Source organism: Sinocyclocheilus anshuiensis, unplaced genomic scaffold (genome assembly GCF_001515605.1).
Source record: "Sinocyclocheilus anshuiensis isolate Anshui unplaced genomic scaffold, SAMN03320099.WGS_v1.1 scaffold788, whole genome shotgun sequence".
NCBI lineage: Eukaryota > Metazoa > Chordata > Actinopteri > Cypriniformes > Cyprinidae > Sinocyclocheilus > Sinocyclocheilus anshuiensis.
Window position 1 is genome coordinate 152,970 of NW_015558586.1, and position 24,391 is coordinate 177,360.

General features: G+C 37.8%; 3 protein-coding genes and 3 non-coding genes across 7 annotated transcripts; 4 read left to right on the plus strand and 2 right to left on the minus strand.

The window, feature by feature from the left end:
- Positions 1-1,806: 1,806 nt before the first annotated feature.
- Positions 1,807-12,590, plus strand: LOC107679886 (transmembrane protein 132A-like). The gene is made up of 12 exons (XM_016475608.1): positions 1,807-1,842; positions 1,970-2,057; positions 2,409-2,623; positions 2,715-2,924; positions 3,510-4,006; positions 4,088-4,240; positions 8,199-8,394; positions 9,262-9,405; positions 9,485-9,687; positions 10,578-10,800; positions 11,167-11,358; positions 11,448-12,590. Exons 1-12 carry the CDS (start codon positions 1,807-1,809, stop codon positions 12,255-12,257), a joined length of 2,967 nt encoding a protein of 988 aa, XP_016331094.1. The 3' UTR covers positions 12,258-12,590.
- Positions 12,591-12,990: 400 nt separating this feature from the next.
- trnae-cuc (transfer RNA glutamic acid (anticodon CUC)) lies at positions 12,991-13,062 on the plus strand. Its single transcript has one exon. It is a non-coding gene; the product is annotated as a tRNA-Glu (tRNA).
- Positions 13,063-13,184: 122 nt separating this feature from the next.
- Positions 13,185-13,256, plus strand: trnae-cuc (transfer RNA glutamic acid (anticodon CUC)). Its single transcript has one exon. It is a non-coding gene; the product is annotated as a tRNA-Glu (tRNA).
- Positions 13,257-13,867: 611 nt separating this feature from the next.
- trnam-cau (transfer RNA methionine (anticodon CAU)) lies at positions 13,868-13,939 on the plus strand. The gene has a single exon. It is a non-coding gene; the product is annotated as a tRNA-Met (tRNA).
- Positions 13,940-14,613: 674 nt separating this feature from the next.
- On the minus strand, positions 14,614-19,493 carry LOC107679865 (zinc finger protein 236-like). Its single transcript, XM_016475573.1, has 8 exons — positions 19,050-19,493; positions 18,837-18,931; positions 18,293-18,392; positions 18,103-18,185; positions 16,278-16,383; positions 15,803-15,882; positions 15,567-15,660; positions 14,614-15,386 (listed from the first exon to the last, which is right to left on the minus strand). Exons 1-8 carry the CDS (start codon positions 19,333-19,335, stop codon positions 14,614-14,616), a joined length of 1,617 nt encoding a protein of 538 aa, XP_016331059.1. The 5' UTR covers positions 19,336-19,493.
- An 829-nt stretch (positions 19,494-20,322) lies between these two features.
- Positions 20,323-24,391, minus strand: LOC107679877 (docking protein 3-like). 2 transcript variants are annotated; one of them, XM_016475593.1, is made up of 5 exons: positions 24,101-24,391; positions 23,043-23,342; positions 22,500-22,572; positions 22,095-22,267; positions 20,323-21,306 (listed from the first exon to the last, which is right to left on the minus strand). In XM_016475593.1, exons 1-5 carry the CDS (start codon positions 24,173-24,175, stop codon positions 20,446-20,448), a joined length of 1,482 nt encoding a protein of 493 aa, XP_016331079.1. In that variant the 5' UTR covers positions 24,176-24,391; the 3' UTR covers positions 20,323-20,445. The 2 variants fall into 2 exon arrangements, with proteins under 2 accessions (XP_016331079.1, XP_016331080.1); XM_016475594.1 differs by having other exon boundaries at positions 24,096-24,391.

Sequence of the window (24,391 nt, forward strand, 5' to 3'; positions counted from 1 at the left end):
TAAAAGTGTAAAGTTTGAAAATTCAGCAGATTTGTTCATTTTTCAAGATATGACTAAGAGAGAAGTCATTGAGAACGATAATAAATGGGGATAAGGGCGTGGGAAAGAGTTATCATATAATACATTTAGATTTTATGTCTTTAGATATTCTCCGTGGTCAAGAAAGCAGAGAAAGATTAGATGGAAAAAGAGACAGCGGTGTGATTAAATACTTTTCTTTTTCAGATGCATAATGCCCTCATTCTTGCTAATAGGATTTTGCCTTTAATGCCGGCATCTGCAGCATTTCTCCCTAATGTACTACTAATCATTAAGCCGCTGAAATTAAACATTAAAAGCATTGAGATCCCATTACTTTAATGTATGTGCAGAAACTCGTCCATTTGTGACAACATACTCGTCCATTTGTGACAACATATAATGTTTAATTATAGTGAACAGAAGTGTAGAGAACCCAGAGAGAGAGAGAGAGCGAGATTAAGAGATAGAGGAAGTGGGTTTCAAGAATTACCAGGAGTTTCTTGGAAGGACGTCAACTATCTTTGGCCAGACAGAATATCCAAGAAATGAAGAGAGAAAAAAGGGGGAGGGGGAGATATGAGGGAAAGAGGGAGAGAGAGGATTATTTACCATTTTAAATGAATAAATCCGTATTGTGTGAATCCGGCACACCAGCCAAAGAGGGACAGAGAGAGTGACAGACCGAAACAGTGCAGAGCTACAAATGGCAAAAAAAGAGAGAAACAACAGACGAAAATAAGGACAGGGGGATTTTAAGATAATTTTGATACTTCTGAATACTACTATCTTAACTTGGAGTATTTTTATATTTACAAAACAAAAAAAAACTTTCAAAGCACAGAAGCAAGTATCCTGACAGAAGATGGATTGATGAAACTCACACATTGGGCTGAGCATGTTTGTGAGAGAAGAGTGATACCTTACTTTCGGTTTTGCACATCTGAAAATCTGAAAGGACCGTTGAGGTCACTTTTTGTAATTTAAAAATTAGAGTATTTGAAACGAGTGTTTTTTTTTTCATGTGTATTGTAATGGATAATATTAAAAGGAATAGTTCACCCCAAAATGAAAATTTGCTGGAAATTGAACCTCCCTCAGCTCATCCAAGATGTACATGAGTTCCTTCATTGGAACAGATTTGGAGAAATTTAGCATTACACTTCCTTATTAATCTCTGCAGTGAATGGGTGCCATCAGAATGAGAGTCAAAAATGCAAATAAATACATCACAATAATTCACAAATATAATCCACAACACCAGTCTGTCATTTAATGTCTTGTGAAGCAAAAAGCTGTGTGTTTGTAAGAAACAAATCCATCAAGATGTTTTTAACTTCAAACTGTTGCATCCAGCTAAACGAATCCTTAATCCATTACGTTGCTTTCTCCAGTGAAAAAGTCACCTCATCTGAATCAGGAGAGAAATATCCACAGACCAAGGTCTATTCTCGAGTGAAAACAGCTGTAAATAAATTTGTCATCGGATTTTGATGTGACTGTAGAACAGTTGATAGACTTTTCCACTGGAGGAAGCATTACTATGGATTAAGGATTTATGGATTTTGGCCAAAAGCAATGGTTTAAAGTTAAAATGCCTTGATGATGGATTTGTTCTTGCAAACACACAGCTTTTCACTTCACAAGACATTCACTGATGGACTGGAGTCATGTGAATTACTGTGATGTTTTTTTCCACCTGTTTGAACTCTCATCCTGGCGGCACCCATTCACTGCAGAGGATCCATTGGTGAGCAAGTGAAGCTAAATTTCTCCAAATCTGTTCTCATGAAGAAACTCATTTACATCTTGGATGGCCTGAAGGTGAGTGAATTTTCAACAAATGTTAATTTTTTTGGGGTGAACTATTCCTCTAATAGATTTGTTTTAATAGAAAAATTTTTATAACAACAACATTTATATTGACTACAAGAAGAATTTATTGTTACAGGGTGTTATGGATGTGCTGAGTCTTTCTGGACTCAAATGGAAGTCTTCTACTATGAGACTGGTAACCCTTCAGTTATTCATAATCCTCTGTAAGTTTGACTTTTTTATACTCTCCCCAAAACACTGCATGTGTTTTGCAGTGAAACACGTGCACTTAAAAATGAAACTTAAAAATGAAGGTTCTTTTTTGGCATCTATGGTTCCACAAAGAACCTATAACAGCCATAGAATCTTCCATTGCAAAAAAGGTTGAAATTCTTATGAAGTTTCTCAGACCAAGTTTGAATTGATTTAAATTGATTTTTATTTTTGTATTTTTGCATCTTGTAAATCCAATTTTTATGTTGCTGTTAATATGAGAGATCAGTGCTTAAATGATAAAGCAATTGTTACTAATCCCACAAACTAATAGCTCAACTCTCCATTTTCTCCAACAAAAGCCCATTGTCAGACACCCCCTTCCCCATCACTTCCAGTCCGGGTCACTGTTCCCTCACCATGGCAGTCTCTCCCCCTCTCTCAGGCTGATCTGGGCCTTCTCTTCACCAACTCCAGCCCCTTCACCTCCACCCAATCCCTGTTGCTCATGCCTCCATCTGGAACAGCCTCCAAACCTCTTCTCCGAGCTGCATTTGGTTCCTACACCATCACACAGGTACTGCCGTCTCGATTACAGTTAATGACTTTTATCTCAACTTAAAAGATGAAGTTACTTATTCTGTTCTATCACTTCTTTTCTTCTCAAGGTGATGTCTGAACCCATTCCTCCCCTGACTCCATCTCTCACTGCATCACTGCTTTCTGAAACCATCGTGAAAGAGAAGGAGGGTGACAGAGGAGAGCGGTTTAAGGTGCAAGTGCTGTTTCATATGAGGGGCGATGCTAAAAGAGGAACCTGCGTTACTCTCCATGCTTTCAAACAGACAGAAGAACAGAAAGCTTCCTGCATCACTCAGGTACTGCTGGTTGAAGACACTACGTATATATGGATCAGGACAACATATATTTAGATTTTTAAACTATATTAAAATGACTGGAAATGAAAATATATGTATAAAAACGTAAACTAATACTTATTGAAAATATATATTTCATTTTTGTATATTAAAATATATATAAAATATATACATTTGTCATACACTCAATAGTTTTGTTTTTGAAAAAAGTATCTTATGCTCACCAAGTCTGCATTTATTTGATTAAAAATACAGTAAAAACAGTCATATTGTGAATTTTAATATATTTAAAATGCAATTTGAAATGTATTTTAAAAATCAGCATATTAGAATGATTTCATAAGGACACTGAAAACTGAAGTAATGTTATTGAAAATTTAGCCTTGCCATCATAGAAATAAATGACATTTTAAAATATATAGAAATAATAATAATAAACAGTTCTTTAAATTTGCAAAAATATTTCACAGTATTACCGTTTTTAATTTTGGTCAAATTATTCTAAATTTTGACCGGTATATATTTTGCTGATTTATTTGTTTAGCCATATGACAATCCACTTTGTATTCTTCCATTTCTTCTCAGCCACCTTTTGGGTTGTGTGTGGTCACTCTGACGCTTTCAAACGACTGGTTTGAGCCTATTCAGAACATCAAGGCAAACCTGGACCAGATTTTCAAGCAACGTCACCTGAGCAGAAACCGCTCTCGTTCTCGTAACCGTGGGAGAAGGCATCCGTATTTGCCAGGAGGACTCAGGGGTCAGTCTGACCAAATTCAGCTCTACTACTCTTCCTTTGGCTTTGTGTCCAATCCTAAAGGCGGGCCCCCTCAATGTGAGGAGGAAGTATTGCAGCAGTCCGAGAGGAAGTTGTACTACATTGGTCCTGTGGGACTTGAAGATCAACAGATCAACAAGACCGAGCAGAGCTCTGCATGTTTAGACAGACAAGCGGAAGAGAAACTTTGGTTGGATTCCAATGTGCTGATTGTCTACAGCAAAGGGCCTGTAAGAGCTGGGCAACCAGTCAGAGTGTCAGTAAACCTGAGGGCAAATTTTAGTGTGGAGTCATTGACCATTAGGTAACATTAATATTATTACATAAAATTGCTCACCACATTTTATGCTATAATGTGTTGTATAATTCTCTTCTTTTTTCGCAGACTGAAAGTGAAAAAAGGGTTGTTGTCTCTAGAGGTCCACCCAGTCACAAACTCGGACCTGTGGATAGTTAATGTAGAAAGGACAACGGGTTCAAAACATGACGTTATTTCCATCATTAGCCACAGCACTGGTACTCTTCCAGACAGCACTGGGTAATCTATCTATCTATCTATCTATCTATCTATCTATCTGTCTGTCTGTCTGTCTGTCTGTCTATATATCTGTCTGTCTGTATATCTGTCTGTCTGTATATCTGTCTGTATATCTGTCTGTCTGTCTGTCTGTACGTTCAGAGCTGCAGACATAGCACCAAAGTAAAAAAATAATAATAATAAAAAAACATGCCCACCTGAGATATCTGGCAGCCCACCATTTTATAACTGGCAAGAACCAGACCTGCTGACAAACATTTATATAAAACTATCGTAATATTGAAACTTGTGTCATAAGTCGTATTTACAGTTTTTCTCAATTGCTTTGGCACATTTTTCAAAACAATCTTAACATTCTCTAAACTGTGAGTGCACTTGAATGCCACACCCATCCCCTGCAATGATCAGCTGGGATGTCCTCACTTGTGGTCTATGATCATATACTTTCCACCTCCATGCTGAAAAAAACTCTTCTATTGGATTTAGGAATGGAGAGTATGAGTTTAAGTGAGAATCGGCTCATCAGTTTTGATCAACAAGCCATATGCAATTAGTTGTTGTGCAAACTGCAGACAATTGTACTTACTGTTTGCACACATGTGCCAAAGCATTTGCAATTTGCTCAAATCAATAAGAAATTCCAATCTGATGTGAACAAGAAGCTAATTGTTCAGAGATCTGAACTAATTGTTTCGGGAAAAAAAAAGTTTCATTCGAGAATTGAGCCAAAGCAATTGAGAAAAACTGTAAATTAGTGCTGTCAAACGATTAATTGCGAGTTTTTGTTTACATAATATATGTGTGTGTACTGTGTATATTTATTATGTATATATTAAGACACACACATACAGCATATATTTTGAAACTATTTACATGTATATATTTATATTCATATAAATTATATCATATATAAACATATTAAATAAATAAATGTAATATATTTTTCTTAAATATATACATGCATGTGTGTGTATTTATATACAGTGCCTTGTGAAAATATTCATACCCCTTCATTTTTTTCACATTTTGTTAAGTTGCTGCTTTATGTTAAACTGCTTTAAATTACTTTTTTTCCATATCAATCTACACTCCATACACCATAATGGCAAAGCAAAAAACTGGCTTTTAACATTTTTGTACATTTATTAAAAATAAAAAACTTAAATGATTCCATGCCCTTACTCATACCCTTATCTGGGACAGTTGAAATTTAGCTGAGGAGCATTCATATTGCTTGTAGATGTAACTATACTTCAAGTGAAGTTAACCTGTAGCAAATTCAATTGAATGGGTATAATTTGGAAAGGCACACGTCTTAATAAAAAGTCAAACAGCTGATAATGCCTATCAGAGCAAAAACCAAGCCCTGAGGTCAAAAGAACTGCCTGTAGAGCTCAGAAACAGGTTTGCATCAAGCCACACATCTGGGGAAGAGTTCAGAAAAAAATGTTGCTTCATTGAAGGTTAATAGAAGCATGTAGTCTCTGTTACCCTTAATGGAAGAAGTTTGAAACAACCAGGACTCTTCCTAGAGCTGGCCTCCTGGCCAAACTGAGCAATTTATGGAGAAGGGCTTTGGTTAGAGTGGTGAACAAGAACCTGATGGTCATTCTAGTTGAGCCCCATGATCATATATGCAGATGGGAGAAATCTACAGAAGGACAAACATCACTGCAACACTCCACCGGTCTGTGCTTTATGGTGGCGTGGCCAAACTCAATCCTCTCTTCAGTGTAGACACATGAAAACACATTTGGAATTTGAAAAAGGGACCTAAAGGACCCTCAGACTGTGAGAAACGATATTATCTGGTCTGATGAACCTCAATTCCAAGTATCATGTTTGAAGGAAACCACGATATGGCCTTTATCACTGCTTAGAATACTATGTAATGTGTTGTGTGTCTTATTCTGTGTAAGAAGCCATGTCAAGAAGAATTTATTTCAAACACTCGACTGATGTTCTGAAGTGAGTTTGGATTAAAAACTTAACAAATGTGGTATTTCATGTGCTTTCAGAAGGAGCAGCATTTACACAGAGCCGTAGTTCACTGAGAAGCTTCGCAAACAACTTTATTATCGCAGTGCGATTTCATAATATCGATGATATGGTCTGCGATTATGAACGTGGTTTTGCACAGCTTCTCAGTGAACTACGGCTCTGTGCAGTAAATGCTACTCCATCCGAAAGCACGCACGTGATGGAGATTTACTCCTGATTACAGAACCGGCTTTACTGACAAGATGCGCATGAATATCGCATGAGATTTATCGTGCAGTCCTACCTCCTGGTCAAACTGAGCATTTGATGGAGAAGGGCTTTGGTTAGAGTGGTGACCAAGATCCTGATGGTCACTCTAGTTGAGCTCCATAATCAAATGTGGAGATAGGAGAAGGACAAACATCACTGCAACACTCCACTGATCTGGACTGAGTTGAACCCAATCAACTATTTCTGGAGAAACCTGAAATTGTGCATCTGCCCCCATCCAACCTGACAGAGCTTGAGAGGTGAAGAGGTGAGGTGAAGAATGGCAGATAATTGCAAAATGATGATGATCAAAGCTTGTCGCATCAAACAAAAAAGACTTGAAAAGTCTTGTAAACACTTGTAAAGGTGCTTCAGCAAAATATTTAGTTAAGGGTATGAATACTTATGCAATGTACTTATTTCAGTTTTTTTTATTTTTAATAACTTTACGAAGTTGTGGCAATTCTGTTTTTGCTTTGTCAGTATGGTGTATGGAGTGTAGATTGATGTGGAAAAAAAGTAATTTAAAGCAGTTTAACATAAGGCAGCAACATAACAAAATGAATACTTGAATACTTTCGCAAGGCACTGTATACATAATAAATATACACAGTGCACACACATATATTATGTAAACAAAAACTTTTATGTTTGATTCGATTAATCGCAATTAATAGTTTGACAGCACTAATTTAAATAAATGGTTCAGCCATGAAACTCTGCTTGCACTCTAATTGGTTCATTTAGTTCAGTGTTCCCAGTCAATTGGATTCACATACTCATATAAACAGGACGTATTCTGTGAATGCCAAGTCTGTGCGCTATGCGTGTCCTCATATCAGCCCACCGCCTCCCCAGCACCACCTGCCTAGATCTGCTACGGGAAATCTTCCTCTCTCTAGTAGCAGCAGCATGTTTTCTTTTAATTTTATGATCTGAGCATTTAGCAGAAGCAGCACTTGCTCAGCAGCAGCAGCAGCAGCTTCTAGACAGATCTAGTCTACCAAGACCACACCTATGCACATTCTATTTACATTAATAAAGATTTTACAATCTATCCCGACAGTTGTCATGACTGAATTATACTTGTGCTTTACATGTGCTTTAGTTTAGTTTTTTAGTCAACACACCAAAGTAAGTGTACTTGTTTAAAGCATGACATAATATACATCAAAACCCAAGGGCTGCTAACTGTCACGCATTCAGAGTCATGAAGTTGAGACTGTCTCTTACACCACACATCCTTTTTCTTACGCAGTATTGCGAAGCAAAGAGGACACTGACAAAGAGCCGACAGGGAAGACAGAGAAGGAAGCACAGTGCAGCAGCAAGTTATTCAGACCAATCGGGTCTGCAATTTATTGTAATTTATACTTATGCATGCTGAGTAGTCTGCTTCTCTCACTCATCTTGTACTGTGTGAATACAAGCAGGCAGGTCAGTGAGTTACTTTTATGGGTACACTCTGTGTGTCTCCGACGTATTTAGGTTAGTAACTAATATGCTGTGTAGCCTACCTGGAAATAGGTTAGCATTAGCAGTTATTTGTTTTGCAGCACTGCAGCAGCTATTTTATAGTTTTTCACTATAGTTTTTTCCAATGTGGGCGACTCCAAGCTGAAGCTGGCAGCCTGCTGAAAGCTAGTTGAAACAATAATCTGACATCCATTATTTCCTTTTTGTCTTTGTCACTTTCCTTGTGTTACAGCACTTCTGTTCTAAGCCAGGTATCCTGTCTCTCATTTGAGGCTTTACACAGAAACTTTGGTGTAGCGATGACTGTCACTGCTAGCTGGTGGGTGGAGTACTCAACACGCAAGTTTACAGTATCACCACACAGCACAGCGACAAGCTTTTTCTCCTTTACTGACAGAGAAGTGGTGGGCATTGCCCCCATCACAGAGGTAAGGATAATTGCTAATTTTCATATGCATCCAATAAGTGATCATAAGGATCACTTCCAGAATGAGAAGTCCCATTGTCTTTAGTTTACTAAATATTCTACATTTTCCCAATTGTATCAACTTGTCTGAGTCTTGTCTGTTATTTTAGCATTTACAAAGTTTTAAATGATAGATTATTTACCATCCTCCTGGCAAATTACAAATACCTTACCCAAAAATTAAAATTTACAGAATATTTACTTATACTCTCAGGTCACCCAACATGTAGATGAGTTTGTTTCTTCATCAGAACAGTTTGGAGAAATTTAGCATTGCATCACTTGCTCACCAATGGATCCTCTGCAGTGAATGGGTGCCGTCAGAATGAGAGTCCAAACAGCTGATGAAAACATTGCAATAATTACAAGTAATTTATACAACTCCAGACTATCAGTTAATGTCCAGTGAGCTGAAAACCTCACTTGTAATAAGCAAATCCGTGATTAAGACATTTTTAACTTCAAACTGCTGCTTAAAGTTAAAGGCCTTAATGATGGATTTGTTTCTTACAAACACATAGCTTTTCACTTCACAAGACATTGATTGATGGATCGGAGTTGTGTGGATTACTCATGGATTATTGTAATGTTTTTATCAGCTGTTTGGACTCTCATTCTGATGGCACCCATTCACTGCAGAGGATCCATTGGTGTAATGCTGAATTTCTTCAAATCTATTCAAATAAACAAACAAATTTACAGCTTGGATGGCCTACGGGTCAGTAAATTTTAATTTTTTGGTGAACTATTCCTTAAATGTTTGAAGCAATATGTGTAAATAACAGGAAAACGAAGGTGTTTACTGAGATCCTATTCTTTTCATTGGCAGAGCAACACAATTATCAACACAGCTATCTTGACGAGCAAGCCTTTGTCACTTCCTGTCATTGTCCTAGCGGTGGGCCTTGATGGCAAAGTATCAGATGTGACCACAGCGGTGAAGTGTCATTCAGCCAATGAAGATATCGTCAAGGTATAAAGATTTCGGAGAAGGTCTGCTCTAATGCATGAAATATATCAACTCATCTGACAGCTCTTTTCTTGTCTGGCAGGTGTCTCATGATTGCTCTGTGCTTTTTGTGGATGGGAGTGAATCAGGAAGGGGCAGCATCTGTGTGGAGCTGGAGTTTTCTTTGGGAATGCACAGTGGCTCTTTGTGCTTGGCTGTGTGGGCTCCTGTAGTTCCACTGCACGTGTTTCTCTCTGACTCTGTCCTGAGTCCCATCAAAGGCTGGAGCTACTTCAGTGAGAGCAGGTATGCAACATTTGGTTAAACTTAACAATAAGGTCCCATTAGTTTATGTTAGTTAATGCATTCCCCTTGGGAAAAAGAAGCATAATTTTAAAGAGTACTTTTAAGGGAAATAATATACTTTAAAAGACTATAATTAAGTGAATTAAATGTTTTGGTCACTTAACTGCCAGTTAACTGAAATTAAATAAAAATGCATTATAGTTAAGTTTATATTAAATTGAACTTGAGTGCTTTTTGACCCACTTAAGGAGGACTTAAGTGCATATTTATATCTAATTTCATAATTACTTTTCTTTTGTCTTTCACATATAGTTAAAATACTGACAAATGTACAACAAGCATATGGTAAATGTAATTTCTATTAAAACTTGTATCTCATGTATTTAAATATATTTGTAATTACACATTTGTAATGATGGTTGAAATTTAGTACATTTAAAAATACTAACTTTAAATAAACTTTCAGTCATGACAGTATACTATCTTTGATTCCTTAAGATTTGATGTACACTACAAGTTTACATTAAATACAGTTAAGTACATTTATTTTTCACAAGGGTTAACTGACTAACAATGAGAAATACATTTGTCACAGCTTTTATTCATCTTTGTTTTATTAGCTATAATTAATTAAATATACAACTGTTCATGTTTGCTCAGGTCCATTATAAACAGATAACATTTTTTATTTTAATAATGAATTGTTATTAAATGATAAACTTAACTTTTACTGCGTTTAATAATAAATTATTTAGCAGTATTTTTACTGGTTAGTTCATGTGAACTAATGCTACCAAATTAAACCTTATTATAAAGTATTCTTCTGCAGACTGTTCCAGTTGCAAGGTAATGGCATTGATCATAATGAAATCAAAACGTCTCTTTCTTAGGTGTGAACCAGTTTATCAGAGGTCCACTATACAGATTTTGGCACAATTCAGTGCCCAATCAGCAGCTCAAGGCCAACCAACCTACATGCTTGGATCACCGGATTGGTTTGTGGATGTGACTGAACTTGTCCGAGACTGGCTGAGGATAGAAAACCCATATATTGCAGCTCTTGATAAACAAAAACATCTAATTGGCTTGAAGCCTGGAATTACATCATTATATGTTGGTATCTGGATTAAACATACCTAAAGGGTTAGTTCACCAAAAAATTTAAATTTAGTGTAATTTGTCAATTTAAACCCGTTTTCTGTGAAAACTTAAAAGGAGTTCTTTTTTAAAAATGTCTCAATTTTGCCATACAATGTAGGTAAAAGGGGTACAATTTTGTTTTGGACCCCACTGACTTTCATTGTTCAGACCTTCAAAATATCTTCTTTGGTATTCAACAGAAAAAATAAGGTCCTACAGGACACAATACAAAGGTGATAAAATGACAAGATTTTCATTGGTGAACTATTCCTTTAAATATAGGCCTGTCTTGGTTCCTTCTCCCCTACTGCTTCACATATCTCACATATGTTTTTCAAGGTGATATCAAGTCAGTGGGATGGAGTGCTTGGAAGAGCTAATGTCATTGTATCCTCTGAACCAGTCACTCCTGGTGACCTCTCGGTTCAGTTGGTGGGAGGGCTTGGCCTGTCCATTAATTCCAGCCCATCTCATCCATCTATTGTCACAGCAACAGTGAATGCTCACAACACACTGTACAACCACGGGCAAGTAAGTAAACTGAGTATACCAACATTTTAACACTATTGTTTCTAGCAGCCTTGTTCTAGTCCTCATTCTCTCCACTCTTTTTTTATTAGGAAGCATCCATCAGTGTTTGGATCCAGTTTGATGATGACACCACCATACCTGTAAATGCCTATAGTGAGATTCCCTATACTCTCCGGCTCTCCTCTTTGGCTGAGTCCGTGGTTGCTGTGACACCTGCTCCATCCCAGCACATTTTGGCACAAGCTGATGGCGGTGGGCCTCTTGTGAAAGCCGAGCTTCTGGTTTCCACCTGTGAACCAACATTTAACCACGTTGAACCAGAAGAAATCCAAAAAGGAGGTGAAGCAAAAAGATTGGCTAAAGGCTCTGGCTGGATAAGGGTGAATCTGAACATGGACTTTTGGCCAATGGGAAGTGAGGAAACCAACTTTGAGATGCATGATGTGACTGATATGTTTGTCGACTCTAACAAGGATCTGTATGATAACTTTGAAGATCAACAAATGACGGTAAATTCCACAAGTGACTATGATGTTGGTAATGATGTATTCAGAAGAGATGACTTGGAGCAGGCAGTTTTGATTCCCAACCATGAAGAGAGTGCCGTGTATTTATCCCCAGGAGTGGAAAAAGAGAGGAAAGAGGTTAAAACTGCTGATAGACAAGTAGAGATTGGCATTGGAGCTGTCCTTTCTCTTCTCTGTCTCTCTTCTCTCCTTTTCCTGGTCAACTGCCTGCCATGTGTACTGAGAGAACAGAGGAACAGAGAAAGACGAGAGGGAAATGTAAAAGACACTGTGGAGGAAGATGAGGAAACTGGAGAAGAGCAAGAAGAGAAAGCAGAGGGAAAACAGTGTAGTGAAGTGGTAACAGGAAAGGACATAGGGGAAAGGAAATGACTTTTAGACTTTCAGAATACCACACATTGCATATTCCCTTGTGTATATCCTGGAAAAAGTCAATAAATCTTTATTTGCCCTTTACAGTTATATAATTATAGTACTGACCATCAGTCTGAGTTTTTCGGGTGAGCTGTAGTATGGTAATGTAAATGATGTATTTTTTGTTATTGTTTTTTATTTATTTATTTTAAAGCCATCAGTACAGGAAAGGCAATATGCTCATAATCATGCATTAGAGAAAACATGGATACCACACAATATTAATCTAACAAACTTTTTATGATCTGAAATGATAAAGTCACATACTTGAAGGGTTTTTAGACTTTTTTACACCACTCAAATATTAAATAAAGGTGAAAAAGATTAAAATGTTCATGTTCTTTTCCTAAAACAAGGGGCTGGCAGTGTTCAGTCATACAGATAAAATTTCTAGGACTTTATTACAATAATAAAACTGATGTGATTCTTATTCATTCCGATTAACGTTACCATGGTAACGTTAAGTACAGTTCAACTAGAAACATCTTTAGACCATCTTACCACTTGTTTTTGCGAATACAATCAACCACAATGGCAATCAAACCGAATAACCGCATAATTTGACGTAATCTTCAGCCTTCTAGGAAAAAAACAGCACATTTTTCAGATTATATACCGCACTGCATCTCATAACGAGACCGCTGTTGTCACAGATGTACAATACTGTGAGCCGAAAGCTTACTAGCATCGTTCCCTGGTGGTCTAGTGGTTAGGATTCGGTGCTCTCACCGCCGCGGCCCGGGTTCGATTCCCGGTCAGGGAATGGGTGTTTTTTTTCCCAAAAAACAGCACATTTTTCAGATTATATACCGCACCGCATCTCATAACGAGACCGCTGTTGTCACAGATGTACAATACTGTGAGCCGAAAGCTTACTAGCATCGCTCCCTGGTGGTCTAGTGGTTAGGATTCGGCGCTCTCACCGCCGCGGCCCGGGTTCGATTCCCGGTCAGGGAATGGGTGTTTTTTTTCCCCCTTAAAGTCCAACAAGGTAATTCGACACAAGAAATCCCAGTTGTAAATTAAAAAGTTTGAAATAGTATATTGTGCCAAAGAATTTGCGCCTGTGAACACCACGGATAACAGAATATCGGCCGAGGTATGTTATAATCAAGTCTTGGCTGGTATGTAAAAGAAACATTTAACATACATTCTATCTCACAAATGGACCGATAACATCTCAAAAAGTCAACAAAACTAACCAAAGACTAAAAAGACTGTAAACACGTAATGTAGTTGAACAGGAAGCAAGAAGTATGAAACTTACCTGTACTAAACCAACAGACATAACGTATTAGCAGAGTGGCGCAGCGGAAGCGTGCTGGGCCCATAACCCAGAGGTCGATGGATCGAAACCATCAGAATATCGGCCGAGGTATGTTATAATCAAGTCTTGGCTGGTATGTAAAAGAAACATTTAACATACATTCTATCTCACAAATGGACCGATAACATCTCAAAAAGTCAACAAAACTAACCAAAGACTAAAAAGAAAACACGTAATGTAGTTGAACAGGAAGCAAGAAGTATGAAACTTACCTGTACTAAACCAACAAACACAACGTATTAGCAGAGTGGCGCAGCGGAAGCGTGCTGGGCCCATAACCCAGAGGTCGATGGATCGAAACCATCCTCTGCTAAATTCTTTTTTGTATGTATTTTTTTTTTTTAAAGCAGTTTATTTCGTTCTCTTTTTTTCCAGAAAGAAACCAATTTTTTTCTGAGCTTTACCTCTTAGACTTTTATTACAAACTTTAGATTATCATACGAACCTCTAATGGTCGAAAAAAATGATGTATGAATAGTAAAGGCTTCAAAAGATCTTTAAAGGAGCAACTACAAAAAAACAACAACAACTGAGATTAGCTATATTACGGAGCCCCGCCACACATGACATAAAAGAAAAAATTTGTAGGCTAAATCGTGTGCACGATTTACTATTTCGTTCCCTCGATTTATATAAAGTGTGTGCACGATTTACTAATTCGTTTCCTCGATTTGCTAAATAAAAGATATGATTTATAAATCGAGAGAACGAATTAGTAAATTGTGCACACGATTTAGCAAATCGAGGGAACGAAATAGTAATCGTGTGCACGTTTTAGTACATCGAGGGAATAAATTAGTAAATTGTGTGCATGATTTATTTATTTTTTCTTGCATGTCATGTGCAAACATCAGATCAACGTTTGCAGTTGAGGTTGTGTTGGCAGAACTGTTCTCTGGAAAAAAAACAAACATTTACACATTAAGGTGCTATAAAACACATGCGCCCAACGTGGGGCTCGAACCCACGACCCTGAGATTAAGAGTCTCATGCTCTACCGACTTTCCCACACGTGTCACACTTAAAGGGCCTCTCGCCTGTATGCACTCGCTGGTGGGTCACAATGTTGGACAAGCCAGGGAACGCCTTTCCACAGTACTTACAAACGTAGCTTTTCCGCCTACCTTTCTCTATGTGCTTTGGTAGCTGCAGCCCGCCAAGAGAAGCCCCAGGCTGAGTTAGGTTGGACATAATTTGGGGTATCACAGTGAAATATGAAGGGTTTGTTCTACTTGCAGTCTCTGTCTGAATCACTTCAGGTCTACTGACGTGGCCTGATGCTTCAATTTGGCTTTGCCTCAAACTGGCAGCTTGATTCCACCTTTCCTCTTCTCTGATTGACCCCTCTGCTGCATTTCTAACAGCATGTGTTCGGGTGGATGATGCTCCATCCCGTCCACCTTTGGAGCTTCTAATAGATGATACAGTCTCTGACTGAACCAGCATACAGTCTTGATCCTGGTCCGACTCTGTGTATGAGCAGGATGGATGTGTGGGCCAGTGCGTAAAGCTGCTTTTAGGTTCTGCAGGTCTGTCATACAACAAGCAGTCTGTGCCTGACATTTCAGTGGCTGTCTTTTCTCTGCTGAGCAGAGGCTGGTTTGTGGGTGAAGTTCTGCTTTTCTCCATTCCCTTGTGTAAGTGTCCTGAGCCTGTGAGAGCTGCAGTTTCTCCTGTTGTTAGACCCTTGCTAGGTCGAACCTGTGCAAACCTGTGGTACTGGTGCTGTTGAGAACTACTTGGACTGGACTCAACAGTACCTGGATGTAAATACGTTCAGATAATGTCAGAGTACTTTTAATCTGCAAATAGCTCTAAATTTAAGATGACACAAATCTGTTTAGTAAAGTAGTTGTATGTAGAGTTCATGCAAACATATGCAGTGTAAATATGCGTTGAAAGGTTAACCTTCATCTGTTTACTTTTTTTCATTTACTCACCCTGTATCTGCAGTCCAGTGGATGGAGAAATGTTGGTTCTCTGGCTCCTATCCTGTCCATTTTCACTAAAATGGGAAAACTCCACCTCTATAGGCTGGAAACAAAATAAAACTACATTCATTTTTTTGTTGTTTTGATCCTAAAGTGGCTTACGTTTATACTTTGCAGAGGTGATGTGGCACTCTTTAGCTCTGTCCTAGTTTTTTGCATCTTAAGAGAACAGAAAATCAACAAACCTTCTCTGCACTAGGTGCAACTGTGCTTTTGGCTGGTGAGGTAGAAAGTCGTCCACTACAATTTTCTGTATTTGACTCTGCTGAGGAAAGAGAACAAATGGTCATTTTTTGGATACTAGATTCCAGACCAAAGTATGACTAGTTCAGTCATGAAACTCTAATGTGCCTCTGACTGGCTTCAGCAGCCTCCTTTTTTCCTATCCTGGTTAGTATTTAATACCAGTCCTACCGGACTGTGTGCTCGTCTTAACCCTCCTCCACCCCAGCACCACCTTCTAGATCTACAAGGTTTTTTATTGCTGCAGCAATTCCCTGCCACTGTGTCTTATTGAGCAAGCCTTTATACTTAAGCTCTGTTGCAGCAGCAAATTCTTATTATAACAAAGACATTTAATTCAACACAAATGGTATCATACTATTCTACATCTGACTTGAGCACCAAAGAGAGGACTGCTTTTTTTGGCCTTCTACTCACCAACTTGCACAATTATGGCTTGTGTCTGGCTTCTTTCCCACTGGTCGTTCAGATCCTCCTTTATCACTATTGTTTCTGGCTCTCCTTCTTCCACCTGTCTTTGCTGCTGAACACATGAAACAAGGTTTTGTGTTACAAGATGGCCCTGGCTGGTACATAAACATCAAGGTAATTTACTAAAGCTTTCCATTTGTAAATTAACTAGGAATTTCTTATATATGATGAATTGTGTTCAGTGGATTGTAAGGGTGTCATAATGTTCCTAATAACTGAAGTTGGACTACACAAAGAGCTGTGGATGTTTCATTTTTTAAAAAGAAAGGTGGGTAAGTATTTATGCTACTGTTGAACAACCAGAGTATGACTTATTAGTATTTATCAATGTTTCAGTATCAGTTTATTTATAAAAACACTATTAAAACAACAGTGCATTGACCAAAGTGCAGTACAATAATGGCCGTGTTTCCTTTAGTGCAGTATGTGGATCTAATCATTCATCATAGTGTTATGGTTTTTCAAATGGAAAATCTGAAATTATGTTATTGCACAGTACTGACTAAATTCTGGATATTAGTTAAATACGTTTTCACTGTTCTGATATTGATGAGTAAATTTTATACTTGTGGTTGCAAAGGCAGTGACCACCAGATGTTTCCATAAGATTTTACTTCCTCCAACTACCTGCCTTCAGGGTCAATGTTCTTCAAAAAAACAAACACAAAATGAGTACAGAAATGTTTATTTAAAAATGTTCAACACTTGTTATACCAAAAACTGCATTTCGACTAAGTTGCTTCACCTTTTTCTACAGTACACCACAGGACAGAGATTTACTCTGAGTTTGCTAATTATATATAAAAAAACACTTTGACTCACATCCCTATTGATCAAATGTACATGTAAATCATGTATATAATTTAAATGAAAGTCTTATCCAGAAGAGATATGATGGTGGCATAAGACACACTCATTAGCAATAATCTAGTGATCATTTATTGACTCCTCCTAGAGAAAGCATTCCTTCTGCAGTTAACATATCAGGATGGTACTTCTGTTGGTGGTTTTTGAGGTTTCGTATCCAGGCAAACGTCTGTCCACACTGAGAACAACTATACGGTCGCTCTCCTGTATGGACTTTCTGGTGTTTTCGCAGGTTTCCCGCCTCTGAAAAGAACTTCCCACAGGTGTTACACTTGAATGGCTTCTCACCCGTGTGAATCCGCTGGTGGATCACCACCTTTTTGGGGCGGTTGAAAACTTTGCCACAATATGTGCAGGCAAAAAGTTTTTCACGAGGAACTCTGTCATTTCTAGTCTGACCAACTCTTTGTTGGTTAAATATGACATCTCTGGCATTGTGGTAGCTGTCCATGCCCTGTATCTTTGAAGATGTTGATGCCACTGCTGCAAAGTCATTTGTCACCAGAAGCGGATTAGAAGGCGGCAAGAGGATCCTGCTATCCTGACGTTCCTCCCTCCCGTATTGGGGATAAACATGTGGAGCTTGGCTTTTCCCACGTGCTACTTTGCTAGCCCACACAGAAATCTCTTCCCCCTCTTCTGCAGAGTCGACCTCTATGACCTCTGAACGGCGCAAAGGGTCTGTGCATTGGCTCTCAGCTGATCTTGCATTGTTCACGTACGTGCAAGATCGTAGCCGCAAGTCTGCATTGTCACTCCCTTGCATAAAATAATCCCTCATAGGACTGGATTTTCCATTCAAATCAAACTTTCCTTCAGCATGTAATTCTACGGGCTCTTGGGATATCCCCTTAACACTCTCAAACTCTGGCTCAGATTTAAGCGCAGTGTCAGATCCACTGACCTCCAAAGTCGGCTGCTGCATCCCAGAGACCTGATCATCATCTTTCACCATCTGAACATCACCAAAACCTGCCTCTTTTACTCCTGAAAGAAGAGAAACAGTGTCAAGACAAGCTTTAAAATGGGTGCTGATAGTTACCCAACCTCTGTTAATTTTATAATAGGCGGCTTGTGTTCTTCTATCCACTCACCGCCATCTCTGATGAGCAGTCTCTGCTGTGTTTGGTCCTCCTCAAACATCTCATCCTTTATCAGCACTGTGTCCGCTTCTGATAATACTGCATCTCCTGTCTTTAATGAAAGAAAATGTTTCACAAATCTCTATATATATTATACAGATATGTATGTTCAACAATTGCAGCTGTTTCTATCCATCTATATATGACAGTCAATATATCTTAAATATATGATTTTTGTTTTGTTTATTTTTTTTATTTGTCAATCTATGGATAGATCTACCTATAATGTATGTCTATATGAAAAGTGAATCTGCTAAATGCTTTTTAAAGCATGATGATATTAAGATATTATAGACATTAACATTTTGTGTTAATAGCTGCTTTGAAAATCAGTATTGTGGAAAGCGCTATACAAATACAGTGTACTTGATTCTAACAGTTTATCTATATATCTATCTATCTGCTGTAACCTTTGGGCTCATTACTACAAATGTCACAATGAAAAGTGGCTAAACCAGTTACTGTGGTTATCATAAAGAGATAACGGCTTACCTACCATATTGTTAGTTTCATTTTCAACTTGCTGAGCAGCGGAGTCTGTTCCTCCACCTCTCCACAGTCCCGAGTTAAACTGAGCTCCATACAGCACGTCTGGGTGTGTGAAACAACACAAAACAGAGTACTTTAACCACATTAGACTTATAATTTATTTGGTGTGACAGAAACACTGACGGCAGAATATTTCATACAAGGTTTCATGATCACACACCGTTAGTTTGGTTCCTGTATTTGTCTGACAAAGCGGCGCTCACTTGAACCCGGTTAGTGCGATTCAGTGAACTAATCCTCCTCTCTGCAAACCCTCGAGCCATCTTTAGCTCCAGTATGTGAAGTTTTCTCTTCAGCGCTTTGTTTTCACGCTGACATTGGGTCATCTGTAAGTTTATAACCGCGTAGTCGTCGTCTACGAGTTTGCATATCTCAGCCACCGCTGCATTTGCCAGCACCTCCATAATGGACGCTAACTGAGTCTGGAAAGCGATGCGATTAGACATGGTTAACGTTTAAGCGTCCTACAGCACGTTTCAATAAACGTTCAGTGATTTGGGAGCTGGATAAAAATGATAGTAAATTCAAAAAATTTAAGACATATCTCCAAAACACCGTGGGAATAACACTCATTTGCTCGGGTTTGATATCGATATGCACTTCCGGTCAGTAGTAGTGACGTAAAAACCATAAAGACTCTTTCACAGCGCACAACAATCTAGCGTCGACACTCTTCAATAATACATTTACTGAATGAATAAAACTATGACTGTTGTATTGGCAACTCTGTTAGTTATAGTTTGGTTAATTTCGGCTAAACCGTTTGGCTTTTTGAATATTCAACCCAACTGAAAATTGTTTATTAACGCATACTGTTTCAAATCTGTTTCTTGACTGGATGCCTGAATTATTTATTTTTTAACTGGTCTGAGCTTTGCTGAGATTTTAGCCACTGAAGCTTTTCTGTGAAAGATGCCGAGATCTCATAACATAATCATTTAATTCTGCTGTGGTACACCAAGAAAATACATAAATAATACATGCAACATATTTGGGCTTGTAAAACAAAACAAAAATAAAATATATATTTTTTAAATTTACATTTTTTTTTTTAAATACATTTTTCATAATGTGCATCAGTGTTACACAGATCAGTCATCATTCCACAACATCTTGAAGAATGGATTCATAATGAAATTAGTGGGGGGAAAATAATACATTTTAAATATTAAATATTAATAGCTACTTGTGAAGACTTTATGTGTGACCCTGGACCACAAAACCAGTCTTAAGTCGCTGGGGTATATTTGTAGCAATAGACAACAATACAGTTGTATGGGTCAAAATTATTTATTTTTCTTTTATGCCAAAAATCATTAGGAAAAAAAAGTAAAGATCATATTTCATGAAGATATTTTGTAAATTTCCTACTGTAAATATATTAAAGTTTAATTTTTGATGTAAATGGAAAGCTTATTTATTCAGCTTTTAGATTATCTCAATCTCAATTTCAAACAATTGACCCTTATGACTGGTTTTGTGGTCACATATTACAGATTTAATCAAATCATTCCAAGGTCCTCAGAGACGACCTCCGGTGTTTGGCTTAGCTTCTTTTAATGGAAAGGCTGAGGGGTTTTGGGTGGTTTGTTAACTTTGCTGTAGATGGGTTGGTTCTCCTCAGGCATTTTGTTTTGTTGAGAGTTATTATTTTGAGTTGACTGTACAATCTCAGGTACACTATAAATGGGCTCCTCAGTCTTCAGGTCAAGTCTTTTACTTGTGTTTAGCTTGACATGGTCGTACACCTCAGAGTACACAGGTTCTTGCTGCTTGCCATTGTTTGGTGTTGTCTTGACAGGCCGGCAGTCAATGGTGTCGGTAAGGTTGGCTTGGACACAATTGTTAGGTTTTGGACGGATGACATCTGCAGGATCAGAATACACTGGTTCTGATTCATCCCTATGATGAGACGGGAGAGGATCTGTCTTTATATCTGCATACACAGATTCATGACTGCCTATTAAAACTGCAGGATTTGAATACACAGGCTCAATCAAGCTAATACTGCCACCAGGGTCTGAGTGTGTGCTTTTTGAGGAGCTAATGGAATCTGCAGGGTTTGCATACACAGGTTCGGTTAAGCCAATAGGACTTGCAGGTTTTGTATGTACAGCATATATGTTTGGGCCAAGGACATTAGGGTTCAAGGGCAGTTTTGCATCTGAAGGCTGAGGGCTGTTGCTGCCCTCCGTATCAAGCAAAGTAAAACTTTCCGGGCGTCTGGGCAGGGGTGAGCGAGGAGAACGAGAACGTGGAGAATGTGGCGACTGCCTGTCTCCAGTAACAGCAAGGCTCTTCTGTTGGCGAATAGCCAACTCAATAATGCGAAGGATCTGGTCACTCTGTCTGGCCTCAAAGTTAAAGGTTCCAGGGCCCGATTCACAACGCCTGCCTGATTCTATAGAAAACAGCATCTAGAGAGGAACAGAGAGAAAGTCAAAAATATTTGTAAGCACTCATTTAACATGTTAACTATAAGTTACTATAAGAAAAAAAAGAGTTTATTGTATTAGGCATTATGTCATTTTAACATCAAATTTTGTAAAGTGTATAGTTTTTAGAATTATTTTTAAGAGACAGAGCATTAAAAAGTTTGGGTTGGTAGCTTTTGGTAGTCTTTTCTGGTATAAAAAAATAGTAAAAATAATTTTGTGAAATATTATTACAATTTAAAACAGCTGGTTTCTAATTTAATATATTTAAAAATGTAATTTATTCCTGTGATGCCAAAGCTGAATTTTCAGCAGTCATTACTTCAGTCTTCAACATCACATGATCCTTCAGAAATCATTCTAATATGCTGATATTATATTTTTTTGTAACATTGTAATGTCTTTACTGTCACTTTTGATCAGTTTAATGGGCCCTTGTGGAATAAAAGTATTACTTTCTTTTAAAAATTCTTACTGACCCCAAGCTTTTGCCTGGTAGTGTATAATTAATTATAACACATATATAACACATATTATATACACATAAATGTAATTAACAATTAATTTATTTTAGTTTATAGTATTCAACATGAATATGCATGTACCTTTTGGGTAATTATTGTTAAAATTATGTTTTTTGATTTGCTAATAAAAATATGAGTCATCTTATAATTCATCACACAAACAGAAGAATCGCATCTGATTGTATTTTATTTAAATAATTAGTTTCATCTTATTTCTGTTATGTACATGAAGTATTTTCTGCTGACCTTATCTCGGCCATAGCGGCGCAGCAGCTTGTATGGCCACTCCATTACAGTCTTCCTGTTCTCCAGATCTTGAAGAACTAGCATGTCCTCACCAGCTTGTAGCCAGTACTGTCCATTCAGGCCACATCGAACTGAAGCCTCGTTCTGCAGTACAACCACTTTAAACTCGCACACTAAAATGAAAGAGACATCGAGATCAGAATTAAACTTAAAAAAGCTGTAATTCAGAGGTAAAAGGTTATACCATCTGTTTAATGTTTTAAACCAGATCTGCATCAAGGTAGTTCAGTGTTGTCTGCTGGCTTGTTAAAAAAATCCAGTCTTTATACAGCAATGATGTGGTGAGAGTGGCCTTTTAGGAACATGACAGCATGAATGATACATTTGACCATTGTTTGTACTCACATTGTTCTCTGGACATGTAGATCTGATTGTCTTCCATAAGAGGCACTGGCTGTGGTGCACTTTTAGTGTGTTTCTGTGAAATTATGAATACCGTGAGAAACACTAGCAGCAGGGAGTGGAGTCAAGGGTACTGTACTTTAAATAACCAGTTATGTGGCTGGAATGATCTGCATTTTTCATTGTATTGGGATCTTGAAATTTATACCGCTTAAATGGTTTGTTGTTTCATACCGTTTAAAGGTTTGGAGTCCAAACATTTTTTAGATGTTTTTGAAAGAAATTTGTTTTATGCTCAGCAAGGCTATATTTATTAAAACAAAAATACATTAAAATCAATCATTCTTTTGGAAGAAAGAATAGAAAGTTCAAAAGAACTATATTTATTTGAAATAGAAATCTTATAACGTCATTAATGCCTTTACTTATGTTGACTCTTTTGTATAGTGCATCCTAGCTGAATAAAAGCATTTTCTTTTAATAAAATCTGACCCCAAAATTTTGAATAGTAGTGTGAAATAAAAACATATCTGAAAAAATCCAAACCTGAAAGGCAATGTTACATATTATGTCCACCCATTCTCCACAGCTTTCTTTCTCTGCTGCAAACACAAGCTTCTTGTCCTCTGTCTCCACACAGAAAGCAGCCATGTTTTCCCCTGGACAAGCCTCTGCGTGAGGAGGCAGCTTGACGACAGTCACGCAGTCGGCCAGACGGACAACTTTCCTCTCTGGATGTCGTCTGACCACCACAGTTGACCGTTCATGAACGGCCTCTGATAATTCTAACCGTGCGACGCCGTGCCGACTAGCCAGATGAAGGGCCAACCAATATCGCTTCCACTTCTGTTGAGAACAAATACAATATTATTACTTTTATTATTTATTATTTTCCTTCATCCATGTTTCTGCAATACAACGACAGTGATATTTATCACATTTAATAAGGTCTAGTCCATTAGGTGGAATTTGTGCTTCAGGTAAGGAACATGCCTCCGGATTGCTAAATATTAGCATTAAAAAGTTCTTAAAAAGCACTTCACGCTGGAGGTATGGATGTAATAATTACTCACTCAGCCAATCCCTCATTTACCTCACATGTATTGTGTGTGTAAGGCAGGGCTTGAATCTAGTACTACATGAAGTGCACTTTCATGAGGGCGTCTTTTTGTCAATGGAATGTGCTGTAATACAAAAAGCAAGGCAGAGATGTGCACACCAAGTTTCAACTTGTAGAGGCAGTCTCGTTCCATCTATCTCATAGCAGAATATAACCCTACACCAGAGAGTTTATGCCATGGCATGGTGAGTTACATTAAAAAAGTACAAGCAAATATCATCAGGCTTAAAATCATTGTATATATTTTATATGACTGCCCTACTTTGTTTCTCCAATCTTTCTGAATGCTACAAACCGTAATATCAATAATACGTGTAACATCATTGTAAACAGTTTCTGAACTATTTTAATAAAACTGTTTTATTTAGATCAGCTATGAACATTTTGTAGTTTTAGACTTGAGGTTGACAAACACAAAAAAACATCTGCCTGTTTTCAATAGCAAAAAAATAAATGACAACGCTCTAATGATGTCTTACCTCACCATGTTTCTGATGTTGTAGGTAAACTTCACCTTGTTTCCTGTGAGTGTCCATGTCTGCTTACTCTGACAGCTCATAAAGATGCTTTAACAAATAGTTTGTCCTTTCCCAGCACAATGTGTGACCTCCTTTAACTGTTAACACGTATTACCAAGCCCATTACACGAGTTAGAGTATTGTACACTTAGACTCCACCTCTTAAAGAAAAAAAAACCAGTCACTGTTTGATATAGAGCAATGAATATTCACTTGATTTATGTCTGAATTATAAATTTGAATGGTTTTATTTCCTC